Source organism: Boleophthalmus pectinirostris, unplaced genomic scaffold, assembly GCF_026225935.1.
Source record: "Boleophthalmus pectinirostris isolate CB_2022bp ecotype Guang Dong unplaced genomic scaffold, ASM2622593v1 HiC_scaffold_1, whole genome shotgun sequence".
NCBI lineage: Eukaryota > Metazoa > Chordata > Actinopteri > Gobiiformes > Gobiidae > Boleophthalmus > Boleophthalmus pectinirostris.
The window spans coordinates 14,200,727-14,227,858 of NW_026570970.1; the positions used below are offsets into that span (position 1 = coordinate 14,200,727).

At 36.3% G+C, this 27,132-nt stretch overlaps 2 protein-coding genes across 6 annotated transcripts in view; one reads left to right on the forward strand and one right to left on the reverse strand.

Moving 5' to 3' along the window:
* The window catches only part of prpf40a (PRP40 pre-mRNA processing factor 40 homolog A), a 29,450-nt gene extending 21,559 nt beyond the window's left edge, over positions 1-7,891 (forward strand). For both annotated transcript variants that reach the window (XM_055152852.1, XM_020931847.2), the window contains 6 exons: positions 1,920-2,015; positions 2,098-2,184; positions 3,675-3,765; positions 3,857-3,918; positions 5,789-5,938; positions 7,042-7,891. In XM_055152852.1, coding sequence (XP_055008827.1) covers positions 1,920-2,015; positions 2,098-2,184; positions 3,675-3,765; positions 3,857-3,918; positions 5,789-5,938; positions 7,042-7,131 — 576 coding nt within the window. In that variant the 3' untranslated portion in view covers positions 7,132-7,891. The remainder of the gene's footprint in view (positions 1-1,919; positions 2,016-2,097; positions 2,185-3,674; positions 3,766-3,856; positions 3,919-5,788; positions 5,939-7,041) is intronic.
* Positions 7,892-9,687: 1,796 nt separating this feature from the next.
* fmnl2a (formin-like 2a) overlaps positions 9,688-27,132 on the reverse strand; it is a 140,528-nt gene continuing 123,083 nt past the window's right edge. For 2 of the 4 annotated variants that reach the window (XM_055152834.1, XM_020931830.2), the window contains 10 exons: positions 26,268-26,502; positions 25,250-25,318; positions 25,094-25,174; positions 24,881-25,010; positions 24,628-24,791; positions 22,977-23,078; positions 21,079-21,177; positions 19,282-19,408; positions 14,997-15,093; positions 9,688-13,461 (listed from right to left, as the gene is read on the reverse strand). In XM_055152834.1, coding sequence (XP_055008809.1) covers position 13,461; positions 14,997-15,093; positions 19,282-19,408; positions 21,079-21,177; positions 22,977-23,078; positions 24,628-24,791; positions 24,881-25,010; positions 25,094-25,174; positions 25,250-25,318; positions 26,268-26,502 — 1,105 coding nt within the window. In that variant the 3' untranslated portion in view covers positions 9,688-13,460. The remainder of the gene's footprint in view (positions 13,462-14,996; positions 15,094-19,281; positions 19,409-21,078; positions 21,178-22,976; positions 23,079-24,627; positions 24,792-24,880; positions 25,011-25,093; positions 25,175-25,249; positions 25,319-26,267; positions 26,503-27,132) is intronic. The other 2 variants (XM_055152830.1, XM_020931829.2) reach the window with 1 other exon arrangement.

The window sequence follows — 27,132 nt, forward strand, 5'->3', positions numbered from 1 at the left end:
GCACTCGTGTGATCACTGAAAAACTAAAACATGAACTATCTCCTAAACTCTATACGCACGAAACACACTTACCATCATCAGCGCCTCTTCTGTCACAGAAATAACACACATAATCCACAGAGTCGTGTCATTTAGTCCAAAAGAAACTGATCGCATCAGCGGCACAAGGAGCGAGTTGTTTTTATCGCCGCTAACAGTTTATGCTAATTAGCCAAACGGTCTTAAGTTTCGTTTCTGTAAAACGTAAACAAATGTGATCACAGCTGAATGATCTGATCAAACGGGCTGATGTAGCTCTATAGTGTTTATGGTTTATATGTTGTAAAGTTGAGTTTATTTATGCAGAAGATTTTAATGAAGAATCTGCACAGTGGATTGTGGGATATCTCGTAGCTCCTTAGCTTCTTATGCTAAAGGAGCTCACGGTTTGTATTTTTCCTGGTTTATGAAATTGATTTAAGTTAATTTTTGCGCCTGCGCATTTGTAAGATTATGTCAAGAAACCGGGATACTCCATTTGATCATGTACGCGGATATGAGTATCCCGGTTTCTCAGTGCGCATGTATACGCAGTAACCCGAATACTGACATAACCGGGTTATTGATGTGCATGTATACGCACTCATTGTTATCATTTGGACATTTTAAATTGCAATATTCATCTAAAACAACTTAAAAGAAATAAGTTTGCTGACTTCCACATTAGAAAACTGTGGTGCCCAGTGGGATCTGTCGGTGCTGTAAATGTTATCACAACAAAGAGATGCGAAGTTTTCTCCATCTCATATAGATTGCTGCATATCACACTAGCATTTATTACCAAAAAGACTACAAAAGGCTGCAGAATCCCATGTGTATCACAGATTAAGAAAATAAAACTGGAGAACTAAGTTAGTACAAAGCAGTGGGAGCGTACGCCGTTGGGGGTGAAAAGCTGAAGTTAATCGGCAACATGGCGTCCTGAATATAAGCCATAACAATGATTTTTATTCCGTGGTCCATTACCTTTTAATTGAAGTTAAATCATCGTATTAATCACATCTCCTCAAGTATATAAAGTATCTTACATAGGAATATTATGATTTTAAAGGTACAGTATGTAACTTTCTGAAGGTGGTATGTCATCTGCATTATTCCATGGATAGTTAAAACCATACTTCTGAACATTCTCCATGGGGATAAATAAGTTTTATGTCATGCTGTTGAATATTATAGCCAACTGAATGAAGAAGTTTTTCAGTGCAAGAAACAAAACCAAAGGGTAAAAAACTGACCAGTCTGTGTATCATTCATTCATTCGTTTTTCAAAATAAGACCAAATATAAGAAAACAGAAAAACAATTATTTTCATTATCATCTCTCTCCAAAACCAAAATGAAAAAACGGATAACAAGTAACTTTTTTCAGGTTTCGATTTTGTGTTTAAGTCCAAGATTAGTCCTGAGATCAGCCCTGGTTCAGTCTTTGTTCAGTCTTGGTTCAGTCTTGGTTCAGTCTTGGTTCAGTCCTGGTTCAGTCCTGGTTCAGTCCTGGTTCAGTCCTGGTTCAGTCCTGGTTCAGTCTATATGCAATGCAAAAGTCCGGCTTCGCAATTTGTCATGGAAATGGGAAACGGCTGTTATCCGTTTTTTCAATTATTCATTTAAACACAAAATCAAAAACTGGAGAAACAAATTGTTGTGGAGATTAATAATGAAAAAACTACAATTTTCTTTGTTTTCTTATTTTTGTTTTTTTCTTGAAAAATGAATGAACAAATGATATACGGATTCTGACCATCTAGTTACATACTTTGTAAGTAAAATAGTTGTATAGAAGTTGTTTTTAAATTGCCCTCCTCTGGTCAGGGCAGACTTTGAACTAGCCATATGTATTTCGTATATTTGCCATTAAGTACCATATTTCTCCTCCCGCTCCAGGTCAGAGAGCGCTTTCTGAAGGAGCCTGCTTTTGAGGACATCACCCTGGAGTCCGAGAGGAAAAGGATATTCAAAGACTTCATGCACGTCCTGGAGGTACGGCTGCCGTTACCATGACAGCACTTCCTGTACATCCACACTCCGTAACGTGTGCGTGTGCTCTCTCTCCCCCTCACAGCACGAGTGTCAGCACCACCATTCCAAGACCAAGAAGCACTCCAAGAAGTCCAAGAAACACCACAGGAAACGCTCACGCTCCCGATCGGTCAGTCCATCTACCCTTTCTCCACGTCACTCTAAATTAGGGCTGTAAATGTATTTCTAAATTGCTGTTTTCGCTGGCAAACTGATATGTCCGGTTGGTAAGATGTTGTTTATATAGATCATGAAATTAAACTAGCAGATGAGTATTTACATTGTGGGGACTTAAATTTACGTACACTCATGAACCCTGCCTACTGTATGGGGATAAATTCAGGTCCCCATGACTTGTCTCCTGTATAATTAGATAAACAACATATTTAAAAGTTCAGATATGGATTAAAATAGGTTAAAGGTTTAGGTTAAGTTTAGGCAAGTAGTGGTGATTAGGATCAGTTAGGTTAAGCCGGATGTACACTGTGCGATATTTTTGATCGTTTCACTCAGCCCCAGCTCAAACTGTTCGACCAAATCACAGGGTTTGAAAGCTCATGATTCATGTTCTCTGGACGAATGACTTCAACAGTGCAAAACCCTCACAAGTCACAAGACTGGATTTCAAACAGGTTTGATATTCTTGCGACCTACGATTGCCGATTGAAAGCTGGTCGTGAGGTATTAATTAGTTCTCGTTACCCCATTTATACTACACAAAGCACGACACATGATTAAGCCAAAACCCGGTCCGAAAAAAACAGTCGCACGAGTGAAAAATTGGCTCAAAAAGGACAAAAAAAATCACACAGTGTATACCCGGCTTTAGGATCAGTCTTCAGGAAATGAATACGAGTCAGTGTAATGTTCCCAAGAAGCATGTAGGTCTATTTGTGTGTATGTTTGAGCTTCATATATTCTTGTTTTTGTTATATTTTATAGAGATTATTTACTACTAGTCAATAGCAGTCATCTTGTACACGTCTAGGCATTATTACTACAAAATTTTGTCACTATATATTTTTATTTTGTGATACACAAGTAAAAATACCTATGAGGTTCATTCTATATTTCTTAATTTATGGTTATTGTGTAAATAATAGAGAGAGATGTAGATCGATGGATAGAGAGATACTTTATTTATCCTGAATGAAATTATAACACAGTAGTAATGATTTTGTGGGTTTGTTTTTTTCCAAATTTAACATAAATTTAATCCTGCGTACGTCTTATTGATTTTTACACATTTAACCAGTTAAAGGGGATTTATATTTTTGTTGTTTGTTGTTTTTTATTAGGATTCCCATTAGCTGCCAGTATGACCACTGCTAGTCTTCCTGGAGTCCGGCCCTCTCAAAAAATAATCATTACACAATCAAATTAATTACTTTTACAACATTAACAATAAAAATTTGCAGTAAAAGGGGCACTGACTGTGTTAATAATCAAAGAAAATTAAAACGAGAGTGAGTTTAGCTTTGACACATTTTAGTCTTCATTTAATTCTTGAAATGAAATATTGACTCAACATTTCCTGTCAGATTTTCGGTGTTTTCTGTCTCATACTGCCGTGTTGAAGTATTATGGACCAATCCTCTGTACTTTCTTGTACTTTTCCAGGGCTCTGAGTCAGAGGAGGAAGAGTACCACAAGAAGAAAAAACGCTCTCAGTCCAAGTCCCCGTCTGAGCGCTCGTCCAGCGGAGAGTCCGGTGAGTGCTTTTACCCATAATGCACCTGCTCTTACCTCACAAGTGCGCTGCCACTCACTGTCTGACTCCTGTGCCTCTGGGCTGCATACAGAGAGGAGCTATAAGAAGTCCAAGAAGCACAAGAAGAAGGCCAAGAAGAGACGTCACAAGTCTGTAAGTAACACGTACAAAGATCTTAGTGCAATACTGTTTACATAAGATTCATACTCTACTGTTGAAATCCTACATCTCCCCTCTCCAATGAGCATTAATCATTAAAATAAAATGAAAACTGACCATGTTTAAAGGTGCCCTTTGTAATTTTTTTGGTGAAGCGGTCTACCACGTGCTTGTTGCCATGGAGATGTTATGCTTTAGCTGGAATATTCCCCAGTACAGTCGTCCCTCGTTCTATCACAGTTCAGTTTTTCACGGTCTCACTGTTTCGCGGATTTTTTTAGCTCAATTTTGCATGCGTTTTTTTTTTTTTTTTTTTTTTTTTAAACAGTGTATGAACATGCATTGTGTTCCTCCCCCTGCGTCCTGATTGGCTAAGGGACTGTAGACCATTGTCAATCAATCTCTTCCGTGCCGTGTCCTCTTTACAAAATGCGTTCAGCTGCCAAATTTATATAAATGTTCGATCGCTAGCTGTGAGATTCTGAAGTTTTCTCCCCGACAAAACTCACAATGTCGACGAAACGTTCTGCACTGACAAAGGCTCCTGTGGTCGCACGCAAAAGTCAGAGGAAGATGCAAACCATCGCACAAAAAGTTGGACTTTTGGACATGCTGAAGGAAGGTAGAAGTTACGTGGCTGTGGCAGAGTCCTGCACCGGGTCAGGTGCTAGTGGACAAATAGTTGCTGAAACGGGCGGGTTTTAACGTTCTGGAATTTTACGGGCGGGTAGTGCGGGCAGGTAGTGCCGGGTAAACCTCTGCGCCGGAACACTCTCCTGCGGTCACATCCAAGCCCGTCCCAACAGTAAGTCTTGGTTCAGTTTTGGTTTAGTCCTTGTTTTGTCCTGTTTACTCCTGGTTTAGTCTTAGTTCAGTCCTGGAATCAGTCCTAGGTTAGTCCTGGGTTAGTCCTGGTTTAATCTTGGTTCAGTCCGTGGTGTAGGCAGCGCAAAAGTTAGATATAATCTCGGGTTAACGGGTGGGTACAGTGTTGTACTGCGCAGGTGCAAGTCTGAAAAAATGGACTCTACGCTGTTGGACTCCATTAAGAAATAAATGAATCTTCGGTTCATTACATAAAGAAGGAAAATAACATAAGGACGACAGCAGCCATAAGTTTTAAGAAGGATGCAAAAAGGGTTGTAACTGTCCTGTCTGAGAAAAGTGTATAAAGTGTGTGGTGAGGGTTTTTACAGCCTTAAAACAGATATAATAATTGTAAAATATAAAGTTGACTACTTCGCGGATTTCACCTATCGTGGGTTATTTTCAGAACGCAACACCCGCGATAAACGAGGGACCACAGTATATCATTAAACTAAAAAATGACTGGACCTAAAACCTGACCTTGTGGAACTACCTGCTTCTTTCCTATGCCTATTTCTACTCTTCTACTCACTTTTTTGAACTACGTGTTGCAACACCAGAAAATTTCCTATTGTGGAACAAATAAAGTTTCTTATTTTACAGAAACAACTGGAGACCTGCAGGTGGTGTATCCGCCACTAGAAAAAGACACTGATAATGAAAACATGATACTTACTGTAGTTTTTATTGTCTACATGCTATAATGTAAACAATAACCCTTTGCTTTGCCAGAGTTTAGAATTTACATTTAACGATCATATACACCTATTTTTTCATGTTCTGATTGTTTAAACAACATACATTTTTCACAGCACAAACCTAGATATAATTTGATCCCTGGTTAAAGACTGTAGTAATCCTACTTACCATTTTAAAATAACAATTGATAATTAGCATTAAAATACACCGAGGTCATCTTTTACACTCTTCATAACTTTCATAATGACTCTTTTGAAGTTTATAATCGTCATGTTCACTGTTTTATTTTTGCTCCTAGGGCTCTCCAGAGTCTGAGAGTGAGAAGAAGAGGGAGCGCGATGTGAAGAGAGAGAAGGACGACAAAGACAAAGAAAATGACAAATCTCGAAGCAAATCTCACTCGGATTCCAAACAGAAGTCTCCTAAAAAGAAAGCGATCAAAGAAGAGGTCAGAACACTTCAGATATTTGTTCAAACCATAGACTTTATATACCATAATTTTCGTACTATTGAGCGCACCTGAATATATAAGCCGCATCAACTAAATTTTTAAAGAAAAAAAAATAAAGTACATATATAGGCCACACTTGTCTGTAAGCTGCAGGTGTCCGCGTTTTAACTTGAGATATTTACACAGTCAGATTTTTTAAACTTTTAATTTAATTTCCAAACAGTGCCTGTGACACAGCAGTAAAACAACAGGATTACGACAAGATTATCAAATTGTCACTTCGTGCTCTACTACGTGTGTCTCCTGCAGAAAGAGCCGCTGTCCCATCTAGTATCATGTCAGTGTCTTGTAGAATTTCAATAGAGTTCAGTTTCACCCGGGGCCCAAGTTAGTTGAATCGATCAGGTATGAGTGGATGTCCGGCTACTGAAGTTTGAGACGTTTCTTCTCGTCATTTACACACTCACCTGCATTTAACACATATGGACCATTAAGACGTATCCAACTCACTAATGTTCATTTAGCATCATAACTTATTTTATCACACGGCGATAAACTTGCAGTTTCATGTTAACTGAACAAACAGCGGCGCTTTCTGCACTCAGGCTGCATCCGCTGTGTTGATAAACAAATAATCCGTCCGTATATTCGCCACATCGTTGTATAAGCCGTAGAGTTCAAAGTATGAGGAAAAAAAATTACAGTATAAATGGACAAAGCTAATGCGTTGGCCGTCACGTTCGAAATAGGAAGTGAGCATTGGGGTGCTTCTGGCTCCAGTTGACTTTACACTGAAAAATTGTCACCCCTCTTTTTGTAACTGCTGCAGTGACCCTCGGCATTTTGGTCTTAAAATGTTTGTATTAACTCGCTCTACATGATTCTGGTGTTTTTATTTTACCATTTTGTCCATTAATAAATTCCTATTTCTAATACTCCAAATTCACTCCTGTAACTGCAAGCCTCGATGAGCTTCATTTGACTGGAGCTGACTACTATTAGTAACATCACACTCCCTCAGTCCACCGTCTATGGTTTAAACGTACTTCTATTTTTATATATATATTTTTGTCTATATTAAACATTTGTGTTGTGAACAGGGCGACTGGGACACATCCGGCAGTGAGCTGAGTGAAGGCGAGCTGGAAAAACGGAGGAGGACTTTACTGGAACAACTGGACGCACCTTGATGATGGCGCAGCTTCATAAGGCTTTATAAACATCCGTTCACATATTCATTGAGCAAAAATGACAAAAATGTTCCCCCTTTACTGTCTGCCAGGCTCCAGTTGCATCATTGCTCAGTCATTCGGTTAATTTGTGACTAAAATATCAGGACTGTTCTGTTTAATGCTCTTGTTAAATCGCCTTAGAAATATTTTAGTTGAGTATAGCTGTATTTGTTTTCCACCGGTCTCACATTTTAAACTTGATCAAGCAAATTGCTGTAACCCTGATGGGGGCCTCAGTGTGAAAACGTAAAGGTGCATTGTGTAACTTTTCTGCTGGAGGGTCCGTCAAATGCTTTTCTCCATGGTGATGTTATTGTTTCGTCTGGAATGTTAAACCTTTTTATCATCATGGAGACCAAACTGGATCAAGTTACAGTTCAGATCTGTGCAGAGGCGACCCTGCTCGCAGTCAGAATGCCTGGTTTTCAAGGTATTTCTGAGCTATAAACCCACTTGTAATCGAATAAATGTAGAGTAGAGCTGTTTAATGTCATACTATGGAACATTCCAGGCAGAGCAATGACTTATCCATAGAAACAAGCAGGTGACAGACCGCTAATGAAAAAGTACACTGTATTTCTGAAGCTGAGATGAGTTCATAAGGCACTTGAGAAGTATCGCTCATATCACAGACAGCGTCAACAGGCTTTTATTTACTACTTTTGTTTAGATACCATGACTTTGTTTATTGTAATAAAAAAATGATAATGATGGGACACATTATTTTTGCGTCATTTTTAATATATTTACTAGGGATGGAACAATAACTGAAATATCGTGATATCGTATCGTCAAAGTTCTCACAATAATATCATGGACCATCACAATATATCGAATTACAAATCTCTTTGCTTAAATTAAGAGTTATGGTGCAGCAATAGCTAAAAATAAGACAGGGGGAACTGCATAGACCATGATCCTTTGCTCCAAGTCAGTGTAGACTACAAGAAGAAATGGAGAAGTACGATTTAGAAGTGCTTAGAATTACTGAGTTAAGTCTAAGGGGAAAAAGTAGCATATTGACAGTTTTGTTCGCCTTCACCAAATATCTCAATGAAATATCGTACCATGAGATGTATATCATGAAAATATCGTACTCAGAGATTTGGATTGTTACATCTCTAATCGTGTGCCTCTTCACCATATCGTGAGCTTTCCTACAATATCGCAATAAATAACCCTACCAAGATGTTCATATCGTGACGATAGCGTATTATGAGACTTGGATATTGTTACACTCCTAATATTTACAATTGCTGGTCACACTAAGGAAATATTTTTTTCCCATAAAGTATAGTCTTATACTGACTCAATGAGAACAGCTTATTTGGGCCAGAGGTGGGTAGTAATAAGCTGAATTTAACTTTTTGAAGAAATTAGATATTTTTCAGTAGTTTACTTTGGAAAATAGTATTACTTAAGTTTGTTTCTTCTGAGTCCAGTACTGACACATGTATAATCGATACTAAAACTAAAATTGTTACTAGATACTCATTCACGATACTGCAAAAAAATCACATTAAGAGGGCAAAATGTGAGCTTTCCTGAACAGTTTGTGTCATTTTGAACATTATCAAAACAAGTTTAAGACCTCAAAACGCACCTACCAGTGGAGCCGCAGGGTCTTAAAAGTCTTAAAAAGGCCTTAAATTTCATGTTCCTAAATTAAGGCCTTAAAAAGTCTTAAATTATGTTGTCCAAGTCTTTTTTTTAAATTTTTTATAAAGGTCTTACATTTCATTAGCCTATTTTTTTTTGTATACTCAACCGGGCTGCAATATGATGTTAAATGGAGGGAGGAAAAAAAAAACTTAACACCGTGAAATCTCGTAACGTGAATGAACGTCTAATTTGGAGTATGTGCAAACAATACTTCGATTTCAGCTGCTGTAAACAATCAGTAGAGTGGAGGAAGATGTTGGATGGATCATGGGGAAGTGTAGGTTTAATCCAGTGGCTCTTAAATTCTAGATATAGTACTGTGGTTGATTGATCATTATTAGAATTTGATCTGGTGTTTTTCGCCCGCATAATTTGTGTGATGTTGGTCTTAATTTTCCTTTAAGTGGTCTTAAAAAGGTCTTAAAAACGTCTTAAATTTGGGGTAGTCAAACCTGGGGATACCCTGATACTGTTTTGTATATGAAAATTACATTCTATTACTAAAAAAAGTAGCGTTTTTAAATCTTCATTGTGGTATCCTAATCGTATTGAGTGAATTCCTTAATATCGAAACAAGTTTGAAATGTTTGTATCGTGACACCACCAACATATTGTAACATATCTAATTTTTGGTAAATTCTTTTGGAAATCATTGATCTAAGTAGTAGCAGTAGTGCGTTTTCCAAGTATTTTTTTATTCTGGCTCGAGTAATTATGCGCATGACTAATTTTGTGTTCATAATATTTATAGTAATTTGCAAGAGGTTGGTAATTTTCCTGTCTACTTCCTCAGAACATCTTAGCGCCAATTTCCGAAAACACCAGAAGACACGAAAAGAGTCCAAACATTCATAATATTCAACATAGTTTATTTGATCATATTCATTGAAAATCTAAATTGTTATTTGATAATAACCATAAACTGCCTAAAGTATAAAACATGCCAGAGCAGAGCCATGACTGTTACAGAGTGAGATGCTTTAGTGAAGGTAATTGCAGTCAAAACACGAGCTTCAAAGCCAGCTCTCCACAGATAAGCTTTTAACCACCATTTTCAACTAGAATAATAATCTGTAGTTATTATGATCCATTTTCTGTTTCACGACATGCTTCCTGCTTTAATAGTAACCGACTTTGATCCACCTTCAGCGTATACGATCCAGTGTCCCCCTTTAATGGAGTGAGATGTCCCGTTTTGGCTTCTTATTAAATACACAAAAATGACACGTGACAAAGACATAAAAACTATAAGTTAAAATAAAACATTCAAGGCAAAGTTTGAACAGTATGTACAATATTAACCATCTGGTAATGTTAAGTAGAAAAGTAGCAAAATATCTGTACATATAAGAACTCTTTGTGTTCGTGCCGTGTTCGTTTCTGAATGACGGATGAGCACACAAAGCGTACAAGTTTCAAGAGGTTAAATACTATACATCAAATTACAATAAGGTGAGTAGTAGACACAGCCCGGTACATGAAAAACGCATTAAATGGTATATTATAGGTTTATATCCAGTTTTGAAAGTGGGTTCAGTCCATTGTTTTGTATTGTAACACATATTAACATTATGAAGTAACATTTCACAATTAAAAGTCCTAAATTACACTAAATTTAGCTTTTAGATGTGTTATAATGTTGTTACCTCATCAAAAACACACATGGAGTTGTGTTTTTTTCATTCACACATGTCTGAGTAATCCTGCTTTATTAGTTTGTACATCTCCAAAGCTCAAAATGCTCCGTTTTTCCACCTTGTGATGTCATGAAGTGGTAGTTTTCACATTATCAGCTACTTTTAAGATTTTGTTGAGTTGGGAAAAGGCAATTCCCGGGGTTGAAATGATCCAAATGATTCTAGTGAAGGTGCGTGGAGTTTAAAATGACACACATGCACGTTCTGTATTACCACATGACATCACAAGGTGGAACAGAGTGTTTTCCGTTTTAGAGAAGAACTCGGCCTAAATAAGCAGGATTTGTGTTTTAAATGTGTGTGAATGAAACAAAACGCAACTCCAGCGATGTTTTTGATGAGGAAACACTGTGTTATGACCCCTTTAAGCTGCAAAAGTTTAATTTGTTAACCGTTTTTGTCCAGTTTTCTGCCGTCGTTGTAGCTCATAGCCCTTTCGTTACGCCTCAGATGAGACGTAAAACCTGCTACACACAGTTCTATTGCGAGAGGAATGGTAAAGTAGTGGAATGTACAGATATATTTAGATCTTTAGCCTGGCCAGCCTGTTTCACAACACTCCCTGTTCAGTCAATTTGGATTTAAGAAAGGCAAAACAACAACAGTGTGTAAAAGCAGATCTACCTACTGCATGTTAAAATATATGTGGAACTCAATGGTGGAAAGTAACTTAATATAAATAAAGCTACGAAAATGAGAAGAGTTTTTAAAAACACTAAATTAAAGAAGTCACTGAGGACAGAACAGTCACTTTTGTCCCAATGCAAGAGGGAATCACTGCTGTCTCATGCTCGTTTCTATAGCTGACCAACAAACTCTACATTGCCAGCTCAGTTCAGATTTAAAATAACTTAATTCAGCTTTAAACTGTTAATTAATCATGTTTTGCACAAAAGCTGTATCATAAAATTCAGCTAAAATTGTGGTAAAGTAACTAGTACTTTTACTTAAGTACAGTTTTGGCAGCAGTCCTTGAGTTTAATTTTAGCCATGTAACAAAATGTCAGCCCTTTTGAATTAAGCAGAAGACATGGATTCAAATCTTGTTCCTTTACTGACCCCTAGTGGCCACATGGTATAATATTTGTTCATTCTTAACCGAGTCGAAGTAAAATTGTGTCTCGTTTTTGTTATTCTTAAAATAACAGCCTTAAAGGTGCATTGTGTAACTTTTCTGGTAGAGTTTCCATCACCTTGTTTCTATGGAGATGCCATTGCTTTGTCTGGAATGTCCCACAGTGTGACATTAAAGAGCTCTACCTTACATTTATTCAATTAGAGGTGGCTTTATCAGTGGTGGGACCAAGTCGGTGTTTCCGTTGCAAGTCTCAAGTTTTTGACCTCAAGTCCGAGTCAAACCTCAAGTCAAATACAGGCAAGTCCAAGTCGAGTCTCGAGTCACCGGCCCATAAGTCCAAGTCAAGTCCAAGTCGTCTGCTTTGAGTCATTTCAAGCCTAAATAAATACCAAATATAGCTTAGATTTTTGCATTTTTTATGAATTTTAAATTAAACTGTACTTAAAAAGTCTTGGTATATTTATATATGAGTATTTATAGAGTATGTAAGGAGTTATAGAAATGCAAATATTTCCTTTTTAAATGTTTTGACAAGATCTTAGTGTGAATCAATTAAGATAAAAAAAAAAAGCTTAATATCAGTTATTTTGTCATGTCGCCTGCACTGAAATGGAAGGATTGTGCTATATGTACTTCCCTCTGTTTTACTGTGTTGTACTGTATATTACTGTAGTACATTTGAAGATACCACATCACAGTACTTCAGTTACATCCAAAGTAACAAACAGAGAAGTGGGAGGGACATGTTGCAGTTTGTTTCTCTAAAATTCAGCACTGCATTTTTGAACTTAAAGAGAAAAGTATTTTCTAAAAACATACTGTATATTTTTAGGAGAAGCATCACGTCTTCTCAAGTCACAGGGTTCAGGTCCGTGTCAAGTCTGAAATCACTGACCTTCAAGTCCGAGTCAAGTCCCAAGTCTTAGTCCATTTTATCAAGTCAAGTCTCAGGTCTTAAAAATAGCGACTCAAGTCTGACTCGAGTTCAAGTCACGACTTGTTTTATAGCTCAAAACATAACTAGAAAAACAGGCATTCTGACTGCGAGCGGGGTTGCCTCTCCACATTTCTGAACCGTAACTTGGTCTGGTTTGGTCTCCATGAAGATAGAAAGCTTTAATGCCATACTGTGAGACATTCCAGACAAAGCAATAACATCTCCATGGAGAAAAGCACCAGAAAAGTTACACAATGCACCCTGAAACCAAAACGGAAAATAATCCTCGTACAAAAAAGACTAAAATAAGTTTAAATGAGTTGAGTCGAGTCTTGATTTGATGTGAAAGTGCACGGGTCGGGCTGGCCAGGCTAAACTCTCCTGCTAATGTAACAGCTACATAGACTGCTCATAAACATTCACCATTTCTTCATACAAAAGTCCAGTTTTGCACGTTTCTTCCAGATTAAAGCCTGGTTGGATCTTGTATTGCTCCAAATGTGAAAAAAAAAAAAAAAAAGAGAATCAACAGACACAGAGGCACTTGTCTGGGTTTAAGGTTTTCCCATAAACCTTTGGAAACTGTCCATCGAGTCCAGTCCTTCATAGAACATCTGCTACTACACCACAGGTATGCAGTTCTTTATGTAAAATATATATATACATAATCATCTCTATGGTTTCTGCTACGTTCACTCGTCCTTCTTTCAACATTCTTTGCTCTTTTCGTTCTTGCGCTCGTCTTCTTTATTCCTTAACCATCCTTTCTTCACTTTCTCTTTCTTTCTTTCTCTCTGTCTTTCTTTACATGAACACTTCTCCGTTGTTGATCGGACGCAGGTTTTGGTCGTCAAATTTTCTCCGGACACTCCTGCGCACGGCGTCGGCTCTCCTGTACGGCTGGTTTCTCAAATCTGCGAGAAAGAAAGACAGAAAGAAAGAAAAAAGAGGGAAGAAATGGGGGGGTAAGGGAGAGGGAGGTGAACAGGTTTGTCAGTCGTTTATCAGAAAGTGAGTGAGGGTTCATTGCTCAGAGCGCTGGCAGCCTGACAGTCCAAAGCAGCACCAGTTCTAATGAGAATAAAGTCAATGCATCGCCTCAAAAGGAGATGCATGTTTTTATGTTGCTGATCATGCAAAGTATTGGTAAAAGTAGCAGACTTATAAACCAAACACTAAAGATGTGTAAAAAATCGAATGCCATAATGTGCAGTTCTTGTGAAACCATCTAATACTTTTACTTTAACATTTTTTTGATAATTTTATGTGAAATTATGAAACTCCGACAAAATCCTGATAAATCAATTATTAATTTAAGCCCTCAAACTGACCATAAGTTGTTGGAGGATCATACGAAACGATTCTCGAATATATATTGTTCAAAATTTTTAAAAATGTATTGAAATGAAACCTTGTCAACTTTTTAAACTTTAAGCTTTTTTACATATCAGTTTCAGTTTTAAAAAGTAATTTATGTTTCACAATAAATACAGATTTATTTTGGATCAGTATTTTTGGATCAATCAAGATTTTAATATTTCAAGTATATGTATTTCAACCTTATTGCATGCCTTTCCCTTTATCATATTAAATGGACAGTTTGGAATTTTGGACATAGGACCTCATTTCCTAGTGAGCCAGAGTGTTGGAGACGTGTGGAGACACTTTTTAAAATATTCCATCCAGTCCTTGTATTTTCAGAGGTCGCTGGTGCTAGGCTAGTGCATGTCAATGGCCATAGTTATCCTGCCACTAAAAACAGTCTTACCCACTCCACAAAACACCTGAAGCAAATCTATTATTACACCAGACTGTCAATGTGAATGTCTGTGTTGATAGAATAATTTTAGAAGTAAAACCAACCTTGCATTTGAAGGATTTATGTCTGAGCAGCAGCAGCGAGTTGTACTTCCTGATAGAAAGCTTGGCAACGGCGGACTGATACATGAGAAAATAGTCCCTCAACATGTGACGATTCAAGCAATGCAAGGTTAGTTTTATTTCAAACATTATTCTATCAACACAGACATTCACATCGACAGTCTGGCGTAATAATACATTTGCTTCAGGTGTTTTGTGGAGTGAGTAAGACTGTTTTTAGTGGCAGGCTAACTATGGCCATTGACATGCACTAGCCTAGCACCAGCGACCTCTGAAAATACAAGGACTGGATGGAATATTTTAAAAAGTGTCTCCACACGTCTCCAACACTCTGACTCACTAGGAAATGAGGTCCTATGTCCAAAATTCCAGACTGTCCCTTTAAACATTTTCTCCACCCATTTATGACGCTTTCTTTTACAAGAATTTGCACTTTATGGCATTGACATTTATATTGTTACATTTTGCAGTACAAAGTGACTATCCCCCAAAGCCTATAAGCAAAAAGAATATGCGCTCACATAAATAATGCCTATAGTGCAGAGCTAGATAATAAAGAGATGCTTGCCAGGTTTGGGACACATCCACTACAGGGGTGCTACTGGAGGACTTCCTTACCCTCGAGTAGACATTTGGAAATTTAGTAATATTATTCTTCTTTAGCGCTGAATAAAGACAAGAAGAAATCATGATTAAGTCTCATTTAACATTGTACAACTGCAAAATTGGCAAAGCAAGATGGCGTCAGCTGCTTATGGGAATAGCCCTATAAACTTTAGCAGGATGGGACTACTGGTGGTTAGGTTTGTCTACGGTGGCGTTTTTCACACTTTTGAACGATGGCTGCTTTGCAAAGAGGCTACCAGCAGGACAGAGAAAGCTCAAATCCTACAGAGCAACATACACACAAAACATGCATAAAATAAAATAAAATGTACGGTTAAGAAAGGGTTAATTATACTGTAAATTATATAAGCAGATTGAAGATTGTGAACAAGAAAGCAAATTATTAGTTAGTAAGCCTGCATTACCACAAATGAAGTTATTAAAAAGAAGAATTGCTTAAATTAAACAAAGATGAGGAGGTGCAGGGGTGCATTGTGGGAAATAAGCAAAAAAGCATGCAGTAGGCAACACAGATATAAAACATTCCTTAAAAATAAAAATTCAAAATACACAGGTATGTTATAATGTCATAGAAAGCTGCAATTGATTTAAATCTATAATAAATTAATAGTAGTTTGACCAATTATGTTGTAGAAATAGAAATAAAGCGCATATCAAATTGAGTGTTCTATTTTTGACCACAAGAGGGCAGCAGCATTTCATTTCAAAACTCTTACTCCGCTGTTTCATGTTTTGCTTGGCTTTTCTATGACATTACAAAAGGAAAACTTAAAGATCCACTTGGTAACTTTTCAGGTAGAGGGTCCACCATCTGCTTGTCTCCATGGAGATGTTATTTATTTTACCTGCAGTGTTCCACAGTATGGCATTAAACGTGTCTGTCTTTCATGTATTCAATTATTGTTTTTTACTGCCTTGAAAAACATCCATTCTTTCTGCTTGCTGGGTTGCTTCTCCACAGATCAGACCTGTAATTTGGTCTGATGATGTCCCCTGTTTGGTCTCCATGGAGATATACAGTAAGTTTAATGGGTTTTGTGTTTTTTAATTGTGAAGTCCACAGCCAGTGCTTTGTGGTTTTGAGAATTAATTGCCATATTTCTGAAAATGCTTAAAATTTATGTTCATGAAATTAATACTAAACACTAAGGGTGTGCAAAAATATCAAAAATATCTATATATCGTATTGTTTAATGTGATGATATAGTATCAATATCGAAGACTGCTGTATCAATATATCAACTATAAGAGTATTTTTTGTGTATTTTACTAAATTATTTTGTTACAGTGCTACTGTTTTGTTGCTTGTTCAGAGGAAGGAAACTTGTTTATGCGACACATTTGACATTTTACTGTTTTGATGATTAAAATGCTTGTTTCATATGAACTTTGAGTTTAACAAAGACTTTTAGTATCACAGCCATGATTTAGCCTTTATTTTTTATTGAACCGTATCGAATCACTTTAAATATATAGTATCGAACTGAAAGTATACTGTATCGAGATATGTATCGTATCGTGGCCTATGTAAACTTTAAAATTTAGTTCATTTTTACCTCCGTCGACTTTTAAAAACTCCATCCAGGGTATTTTAAAGGATAATTGCACATGCTTTTAACACTTTTAGGTCTTTAATCTGCAAATGTTTCATTGTCTTATATCTCTATTCACTGTTTCATGTTATAGTTTATGTGTGAGTATTTCCTGTTTGTGTTTTTGTTTTATTCTGCCTCTTGACCAGGTCATCATTGTAAATGAGAAGGTGCTCTCAACTGACTTACCTGATAAAATATTGAATAAATAAATAAATAAAATAATGTATCGAGGTATGTATTGTATCGGCAACTTCTTACTGATACCCAGCCCTACTAAACACATTTTAGTTTGTTTTTGAAAAATTTAATAAATAAAAAAATAATAAAAAATATACATAGATCCATATTAGATCTACAGATATTTTGCCAAATTGCTAAGCCCTAGTTTAATACCAAACTGCAGAACATTTCAAACAGCAATAACATCTCTCTGAAGGCAGACATTCTACTAGAAAAGTTACACAGTGGAGCTTTAACCCATGCGTCCACATGCTCAGGAGAGGAACACCGTGTAAATCCAAACACAAATCACAAACTCCACCGTGTACAATGCACTTTTGAGAGTGTGTGAGTGCGGAGACTGTGGTGGTTAACATGCAGGTGCGGAGGAGAAACCAGGAAGTAAAAACATTCATATTTCAGCGACCTTTGAGAAGAGAGAGAGCTCTAAAGTTTAGTAATGGTACTCGTCAGTGAGGGGCTCGCAGAAGAACCTGGAGCTGCGCTTGGCTGTGCGCGCTGTAAAGGGGACTGTCTTCAACACTGCACAGGGACAGAAGACAGCCACAAGACAACAGACACCATTAAGAAAAAGCAGATCTATGTAGAGACGGTTAGAGCTGAGCAAATACTCACAACGGGATAAAGAAGGAGCTGGAAAGTTCTACAGACGCTACAGACTTCACTACTATTCTAATACGAGGCATGATTTGAGCTACAAGTGTTAAATGTGTGATTATGGTCATAGTACAGATAAAAGAGACAATGGTTAAAGGGCCCATATTACGCTATTTTCTGATCTCTGTTATGCTATAATGTTGTTTCCTCGTCACAAATAGACCTGGAGAGTGTGCCATTTGTTCTTTTTAATTTCAAGTAAAAACGAAAAACAATAAAATGGGAAAACAGTTTATTTCATTATCCCACTTTCGTGTAAAAAAAAAAAAACAGATTTCAACCTCTATTTCTAACATTTAATTTAAAGTTTATTATAATAACACCAAATAAATAACACCAATCAAAAAACTCTCAGTGTCTATTTCAATTTTCATTTTTTTTCTCTTTGGTTTATTTTCCCCAGAAGTTCTGCTGCTAGAAGAGAAATATTTAAGTCTATCTAAATATCTAGAATACAAATATCTAAATTAAAATATGCACAATTTTTTATTTTTTTATTAAATTTTTTTTGGAAATAGAGGTCAAAATCAGTTTTATTTATTTATTTATTTATTTACTGACACAAAAGTGGAATAATGAAATAAACTGTTTTCCCATTTTATAATTTTTCATTCTTAATTGAAATTCAAAAGAACAAATGGTACAGAGATCCTAGAGTTTTGTTGAGTTCTTCTCTCAAACAGAAAACACTCTGTTCCACTTTGTGATGTCATGTGGTAATACAGGAAGTGCTCCACTGTGATTTTAAACTCCATGCACTTTCACTTTAATCATTTGGATCACTTCAGACTTGCAGTTGCAGATCTCTATTGAACAAAAGGTAGAAGGAGCTGTTCACTTGAAAACTACCACTTCATGACATCACAAGGTAAAACAGAGCATTTTGAGGTTAATAATAAAGTGTTACTTAAATATGTGAATGAAACAAAACACAACTCCAGGTCTGTTTTTGAGGAGGCAACAACATTAAAACATGTCTAAAAGCTCACAAGAGTCAATTTTGCGTAATATGGGACCTTTAACTTGACGGCATATACTAATGTTACTACTAATAAATAAATCAATAGAAGTAGTATACTAGTTTACTTCATGAAACTGGAGATGGGAGATATATCAAAACAAAAAAATTCACAATAGTTGTTTTGGAGATAACTGGAGATAAAATTAAGATGACATTGAGCTGAATTAACCAACTTGTAGAGTATTTGAGTTAGCTGAAGTACTTTAAAATAATAACAGGTAGTGTATGTGCCAGTTTTATGTATGATTTAATATATATAATACAGTAAATATATTTCGGAACATTTACTTTGTTTAGGGACGTTGTGCTAATTCTACTCTGTACAGTACTGATGCAAACGCACGTAATCCAACGTAACTTTCAACTGTGACTAAGAAGCGCAGCCCTGTAGACAGAAACGGTGTTACAAAGCAATAGAAAGAGCAGATTATTTAAGCACTGAGTATCACATTTGAGCTTGAGATTCCAAATGTAGCTGCACAGACCTCCAAATGTCAGCACATGTTTGTACTTGTTAACAAAAAGCACCAGTCAAACATATAAGACAGTTGAGTTTTTCTGTTAGTGGCTACAGTAGATTTCCCTGTGTTAATAACAGCACAGAGACCATTCATGCAGAGAGACTGTTTGCATGTATGGTTCGGTTATAGTGTAGATAAAGTGCGTGTATATGTGTGTGTGTATGTATGTATATGTGTGTGTGTGTGCGTTACCCGTGATGATGTCTTCTATGGCTCCATCTTTCCCTTCGTACACGTGCCGATTGTCTTTAACCTGTTTCCTCCTCAGTTCCTGGATCAGTTCTTGCTGCTGCTGCCTCTTGTTCTTTTGTGACGGAGACTGCGGACAAGAAGAATATCGCATCGTTTAATCGATATCGTTGGCTGCTGTATCGATACACTACCGGTCAAGTTTGAAAACACCACACTTTTTCCAGTTTTTTATTGTTTGCTGCTGACCAAAACATTTTCTAAACTTTCGATTCATAAAAGTGTCCACCTTTGGCAGATGTAACAGCTGAACACACTCGTGGCTCGCTCTTTTTACAATAGAAATCAAATATTCTTCAGAAAGTTCTTCCCAAGTCTGTTGCAGAAGTTTCCATAAATGTGTGGCGCTTGTAGGTTGTTTGGCTTTCACTCTTCTGTCCAGTTAATCCAAAACCAGCTCAATGGAGTTAAGTCTGGACACATGTTTTTAAGCTCAGCATCTTGTTCTTTTTTCCTGAGTTAGTTTTGGCAGAGCTTGGACTTGTGTTTTGTTATGTTTTATCTATTTTTTTTTAACCTCTGGCTGTTCAGTATTTACCTTTGTACCATTTCAAGCTCTTCATTGGACTTGCACGACTTGAATAACAATAAATAACTGGAAAAATTAGGGTGTTCTAAAAGTAGTAGTAGTAGTAGTAGTAGTAGTGTAGTAGTTGTAGTGTATATCCCCAAGAGTATTTTTTGATGCATTTGACTAAATTATTTTGTAACAGTGCTACAGTTTTGTTGCTTCTTTAGAGGAAGGAAGCCCATTTATGCAACACATATGACATTTTCACTGTTTTGATGATTAAAATAGGTGTCTTTCATATGAACATTGCACAAAAAGCCACGATTTAGCCTTTATTTTTTATTAAACTGTATTGAATCTTTGAAATACATCATCACATACATCAAATTGAAAGTGCACTGTATACTCGAGGTATGTATCGTATCAACAACTTCTCAATGATACTCAGCCCTAGTGGTAATACAGGTTGCGCCACATACACTTTCACTAGAATAATTTCGATGATTTCAATCCTGGAGTTGCTATTATGTACTGAACTAAAATTAAAAGGTGACTGTTGACTAAAGAACTACCACGACATGACATCATGAAGTGGGACAGAGCATTTTGAGCTTTGGAGATGCACTAATAAAAAAGGATTACCCATATAAATGTGTAAATAAAACAAAATACAACTCTGGGTATGTTTTTTGATAAGACAATAGCATTATAACACGGCTTAAAGCTCACAAGAATCAATTTTGAGTAATCAAATTTTTGCATATTGGCCCATAAGCTTTTAGGGCATTCTGGCTTTAAAATGCAAACAAGTTCTCACAAGTCGATACTGTACTACGTCCTATCCACATACCTGAGATGTGTGGATTGTAATAAAGTGCTGTAGTTACAGACATTGACAGTTAACATTTCTCAGCATGAACCTTTCTATAACTCAGCCTCCATTTTATTGCTTTATTTAGTGACATATAACGCCTTGTGCAGCATCCAGACGTTTAATATCAAGCGCACACTCTGGTAATAAAAACTAAATGGAGTCATAACTCACAAAAGACAAAAATGCTAAGATAACATTCATCACCTTGAACTGTAAAACAGGATCTACGGCTGCAATTTTCAAGTGGCTGTTTCTTTTTGTAATCCTTTTTGACAAATGGTGTTTGTTTTAAGTTTAAAATGTTGGCAGAGGCTCACTGTTCTGAGTGTGTGATTATAGTAAAAATGTCTCAAACCTTCTGGTCCTCCTCCAACATGGCCTGCTCCTGTTCTAGAAGTTTCTCCATCAAGAGCTGCTCCTGCCTCCTCTTATGCTCGTTGTCCTCCTCTGCTTGCTGAAAACACACAAAAGTAAAAAAACAACACAAAATTATGATTAGGGGTGTGCAAGAATATCAAAATATCAATATATAGTTTCATTTAATGTGATGATACAGTATCGATATCATGAGTTGCTGTATCGATATATCGCCGATAGTATTTTTTGGTATATTTTACAGGGTTTGCTTGGCTCTTCTATGACATTACAAAAGGAAAACTTAAAGGTCCACTTCGTAACTTTTCAGGTCGAGGGTCCACCACCTGCTTGTCTCCATGGAGATGATATTGTTTTACCTGCAACTTTCCACAGTGTGGTATTAAACATGTCTATCTTTCATGTATTCAATTATAGTTTTTTACTGCCTTAAAAAAAAACAACAACACAAAAACATTGATTCTTGCTGCTTACTAGGCTGCCTCTCCACAGATCTGACCTGTAATTTGGCCTGATGATGTCCCCCGTTTGGTCTCCATGGAGATATACAGTAAGTTTAATGGTTTTTGTGTTTTTTAATTGTGAAGTCCACAGCCAGTGCTCTGTGGTTTCGAGAATTAATTGCCATATTTCTGAAAATGTAAAAAATTTATGTTCATGAAATTAATAGTACACATTAGGGGTGTGCAAAAATATCAAAATATCGATATATCGTATCATTTAATGTGATGATACAGTATCAATATCGTGGGCTGCTGTATCGATATATCGCCAAGAGTATTTTTCGGTTTATTTTACTAAATTATTTTGTTGCAGAGCTACAGTTTTATTGCTCATTTAGAGGAAAGAAACTCATTTATGCAACACATTTGACATGTTCATTGTTTTGATAATTAAAATATTTATGTTTTATATGAACTTTGCACAAGAATTGGTTTAACAAAGACTTTCAGTATCACATTATTGAACCGTATCGAATTGATTTGAAATATATCGTATTGAATCAAAAGCTCTCTGTATCAAGATATGTATCGTATCATGGCCTATGTATCGAGGTATGTATCGTGTCGTACCCTAATTATGATGAAAAATAACATTATTGTAACAAAGTACTTCAGCAGCCTCACTTCAACTTATCTTGCAATTACTACCTTAATCAACTTTCAACTTTAGTATTGTCCCAAAGGAAAATTGGATAGCTTGGATCATTTTTGTTTGTTTGTTTCGTTTTTGTTTGTTTGTTTGTTTATTTGTTTGTTTGTTTTTGCCTATTTTTAAAAGGGAATGCGTTTCTGCATCGTCGAGCAAAAGCTGAAGTTGTGGTTAAGTTTTGCATTGTATAATTTCCCAAAGTTGAAGTTAATCATAGAAAATGTGTAGTTAACTACTTTAACTACAACAAACTACCAATAACAGAGTTGGGTAGTACTTTACTCTTTTAGCAGCAGTAGTTTTCTGACAACATACTTTAATTCTGCTTGAGTAATGTTCAGTTTAAACGTTAAATTCAGATATTACTCGTTTTTTGTATTTTTTATCTTTTTATCTCATCTATTTTTTATGATTACCATAATCTTATAATCGTTTTATGTTTAGTTTGTCCAATTACAATATTATTAGAGCGTTGTAGTTCATTATTATTACTCTGAGTACTCCTCTGAATACTCCTGCAATAGTATAGTAAGTGTATGGTAAAATGTTGATGCTAGGTATGATCAGATATGATTTTTATTCACTTTATCTTTTATTTCAGTGGAATACCAGAATCAGAGTAATGTTTTGTCTATCCAGGTACAATATTATTTTAGCTTCATAGTCCATTATACTCTGAATAGTCCTCTGAATAATGAATACTGAAAATATTTGTAGCAATCTTACCCTATAAGCCTTCACAAATCTCACAAACACCGGGAAGAAAACTGATGGAGGTGTTGTTTTGGCATTTTCCCCGAAGAATTTCACCACTTCATCAAATGCGTCCTGTTCAAGCATAAACACACAGCACATTATGAGTAATACTGCAACAAAGTCAGACATTTTCACAACAAAAAACAGGTACCACTTTATTATAACTACATCTTAAAGGGCCCATATGTTACTGGAATTGTGTTTTGTTTCATTCACATGTGTTTAAGTTCTTCACTCTAACTGAAAACAATTTGTTCCACTTTATGATGTCATGTGGTAATACAGGAAGTGCTCCACTGTGTTTTTAAAGTCCATATATCTTCCATGGAATAGCCAATCTCTACTGAACTAAACGTAAAAAGTAGCTGTTAATTAACATCTACATCACAAGGATGGGAGCATTTTGAGCTTTGGAGATGTAGACAGACTAATAATAAAGAATTACTCAAACATGGGGGAATGAAACAAAACACAACTCCAGGTCTGTTTTTGATGAGGTAACAACATTATAACATGGCCTAAGCTCAGAAGAGTCAATTTTGTTTAATTTTATTAGACTTTATAAATATGGATGTAACAATATTCAAATCTCTCAGTACGATATTATCACGATATGTATCGCATGGTACAATATTTACTGTGATATTTTGGATTATATGATTGTAGATAGGAAACTTTTTTGCTTTTAAAATATAAATATTGACAAGATTTTAGTTTGACTTATTTCTGTCATAATCCCAAGAATTCAAGTAAAAAACATATTTCTTCATGTTGTCTGCACTGAAATGAATCATGGGATATGTAGTTTCCCATGTTTATAAGTTATAACTACTATAAAACCATGTATTTAAACAAAGGTAGTTCGGCATATTGTGACATCCCACGATATTACTGTGAGAAGTTTGACAATACAATATCACAATATTTTGGTTATTGTTACATCCGTATTAATAAAGCATGAACAAAAACCTAATTTATAACAAACTTGCTTATGTAGTTACTATAGTAACTAGAGTATTAATTAAGTAGTTATAGTGAAGATTTTATAATGTGCTACCAAAATCAGTAATAATAGTCACATAAAGCACTAGGAGTGTAACGATATCCAAGTCTCTCAATACGATATTGTCACAGTATGAACGTCACAGTACGATATTTATTGTGATATCATGGGAAAGCTCACAATTTGGTGGGGAGGCTCACGATTAGGGATGTAACAATTTCCAAATCTCTCTGTATGATATTTTCACAATATACATCTCACGCTATGATATTTATTGAAATATTTTGTGGAAGCTCACAAAACTGTTAATGTGCTACTTTTTTCTCTTAAAATGCCTTGACAAGACTTTAATCCAAAGAACTAAGACTTAAAAGTGCTTAGAACTGTTATTTCTTCTTATAGTTTGCACTGAAATGGAGCAAAGGATCATGGTCTATGTAGTTCTCTCTGTCTTTTTTTTTTAGCTATTGCTGCACCATAACTCTTAATTTAAGCAAAGAGACTTGTAATTCGATATATTGTGATGGTCCACGATATTATTGTGAGAACTTTGACGATACGATATCACGATATTTCGGTTATTGTTACATCCCTATAAAACACGCATGCTCACGTTACCTGTGCAATCTTAGCATCGTCTTGTAGCTTCTTTAGCTTAGCGTCATTGTGTGTGATGAAGTCTTTGAGCATCGTGTTGTGTCCGTGCATGCTGTACTCCCTCTTGGTCAGCTCCATCCCTCTCTGTAGCTCCTTCACGTCCAATAGTACATTTTCTAATGATACTACAGACAAAATATGACCAGGAATTAGCCGCAGAAACTTCACAAAAACATCACAAAAACTTCACAAAGTAGCGCCGGATGACTCTCACCTGCTGCTGCCTTCTCGACATAGTGCATTTCGTTGTAGAAGAGGGAGACCTGCTGGTACTTTTCTTTGACCACGTTGGCGATGTAGTGTAGGAGTGTCATTTTACGGTCCGTCGACTTGGTTTCGAGGAGCTGGGAGAGCGTAAAATAAATGTAGACAGGGTTTACAGGAGGCAAAATCATGGATAATGGCGCGGTAATAGTGTGAAACGTACCAAGTCTAAACTCTGAAGCTTGAATCCGTAAACAGCTCCTCTTTTGCTGCTGTTCATGTAGTTTCCGAGTGCCAGGATAATCTAAAAACAAGAATATATGATGTATTAATTTACTACTTCTAATCATTGTGAGGAAAATGTCACGCTTTTGTTTACCTCTAAAATTTTCTTGAGTTTCTGTGATGACTTAATGGAAACAGATGCAGCAATAACAGCATGGAGTTGCTACAGAGAAAATAGAAAATATGTTTTGTTATTATACTGTATACTGCTACATATAGTACTTATACTAGTTTACTATTACTACAACTTCTGCAGTAACTATAATACCACAGCTACTACTATGAGGTATTGCTCTCACTGCTTTCTAAATCTCTGGCCTCTTTGGTCTACTTTTATAACTACTAGTACTACTGACAATGACACTAGTACTACTACTACCACTACAACTACTCACACTACTACTGAAAATAGGCTTATTACTTCTACTACTTCTTACTATTATTATTTTTACTATGACTTTGTTTGTTAGTATTTATATTAGGTTTTATTAATGTATTAATTTTGGATAGTCCCTACTACTATAACTACTACCTACTACTATCATCACTACTAGTGCTACTACTACTACTAGTGCTACTACTATTACTACTACTAGTAATGCTACTACTACTAGTAGTGCTACTACTACTACTGCTGCTGCTAGTACTAGAACTGCTGCTGATACTACTAGTACTGTACTACTACTACTACTACTACTACTACTACTACTACTACTACTACTACTACTACTACTACTACTACTACTACTACTACTACTACTACTACTACTACTACCTATTACTACTGCTACTACCTACTACTACTTCTACTACTACCACCTACTACTAAAACTACTACCTACTACTACGACTACCTTCTACTACTACTACTAAAACTACTACTGCTACTTTCTACCTACTACTACTACTACCTTCTACCTACTACTACTACTACTACTACTACTACTACTACTACTACTACTACTACTACTACTACTACTACTACTACTACAACATTACTACTAAATATTACCTACACAATATCCCTTGCTTATAATTCATACTGCTACTGCCATAAAATAGCAGCTATTAACATTTCTACTTGATTCTGATGACTTTACTCGTGTTCTTACCGGCGTTAACATCTGCACGCTCTCACAGAAGTTCCCAACGAAGGCCATGATGGTCATTTTCTGCATGAGCCTCTCGATTTTACTGAACTGCATCATGAATCTGTCCTCGTCCGTCAGGCTCTCCACAGGTTTCTTCTCCTTCTCAAACTGCCTCAGGACCTTCACCTCGTTCTCCGTGGGCTGGAAGCGCATCAGGCACTCCACATAGTCCACAGGCAGGGTTCGAAGGTCAAACCTGGAGGTACGGGGCAGTATTAAGTGGGAGAACAGAGCAGAATAATCCTATTGTCAAAGAAAGAAAAGGCAGGAAGTGGTCTTTTGACTTTCACTCAGCCATTATAATCCTTTGTCTGGTCTGTTCTATGATGGTCTGTCTGTGATGGTCAAGTAGGGTTGATTTAGCTTTTCTTTAATATTGTGAATGTAGTTGTCAAGCTTATAGGTGCACTGTGTAACCTGTCTCTATGGAGATGTCATTGCTTTGTCTGGAATGTGCCACAAAATGGTATTAGACTTTCCATTTCCATAAAAACAAGCATGTGACTAAGCAACGTTACAGGCCAGATCTATAGAGGCGATCCCACTCACAGTAAGATTACATGTATTTCAAGGTTTTTTTGAGCAATAAAAAAACTTTAACTGAATGAATGCAAGAGGTGTGCAAAAATATAGGAATATCAATATATCGTATGGTTAATATGATGATACAGTATCGATGTCGTGAGCTGCTGTATCTCTATATCGAGTATTTTCTCTCATTTACTTGACATTTTCACTGTTTTGAAGATTAAAATGTTTTGTGTTTCATGTTCACTTTGCACAAGAAGTGGTTTGACAAAGACTTTTAGTATCACAGCCATGATTT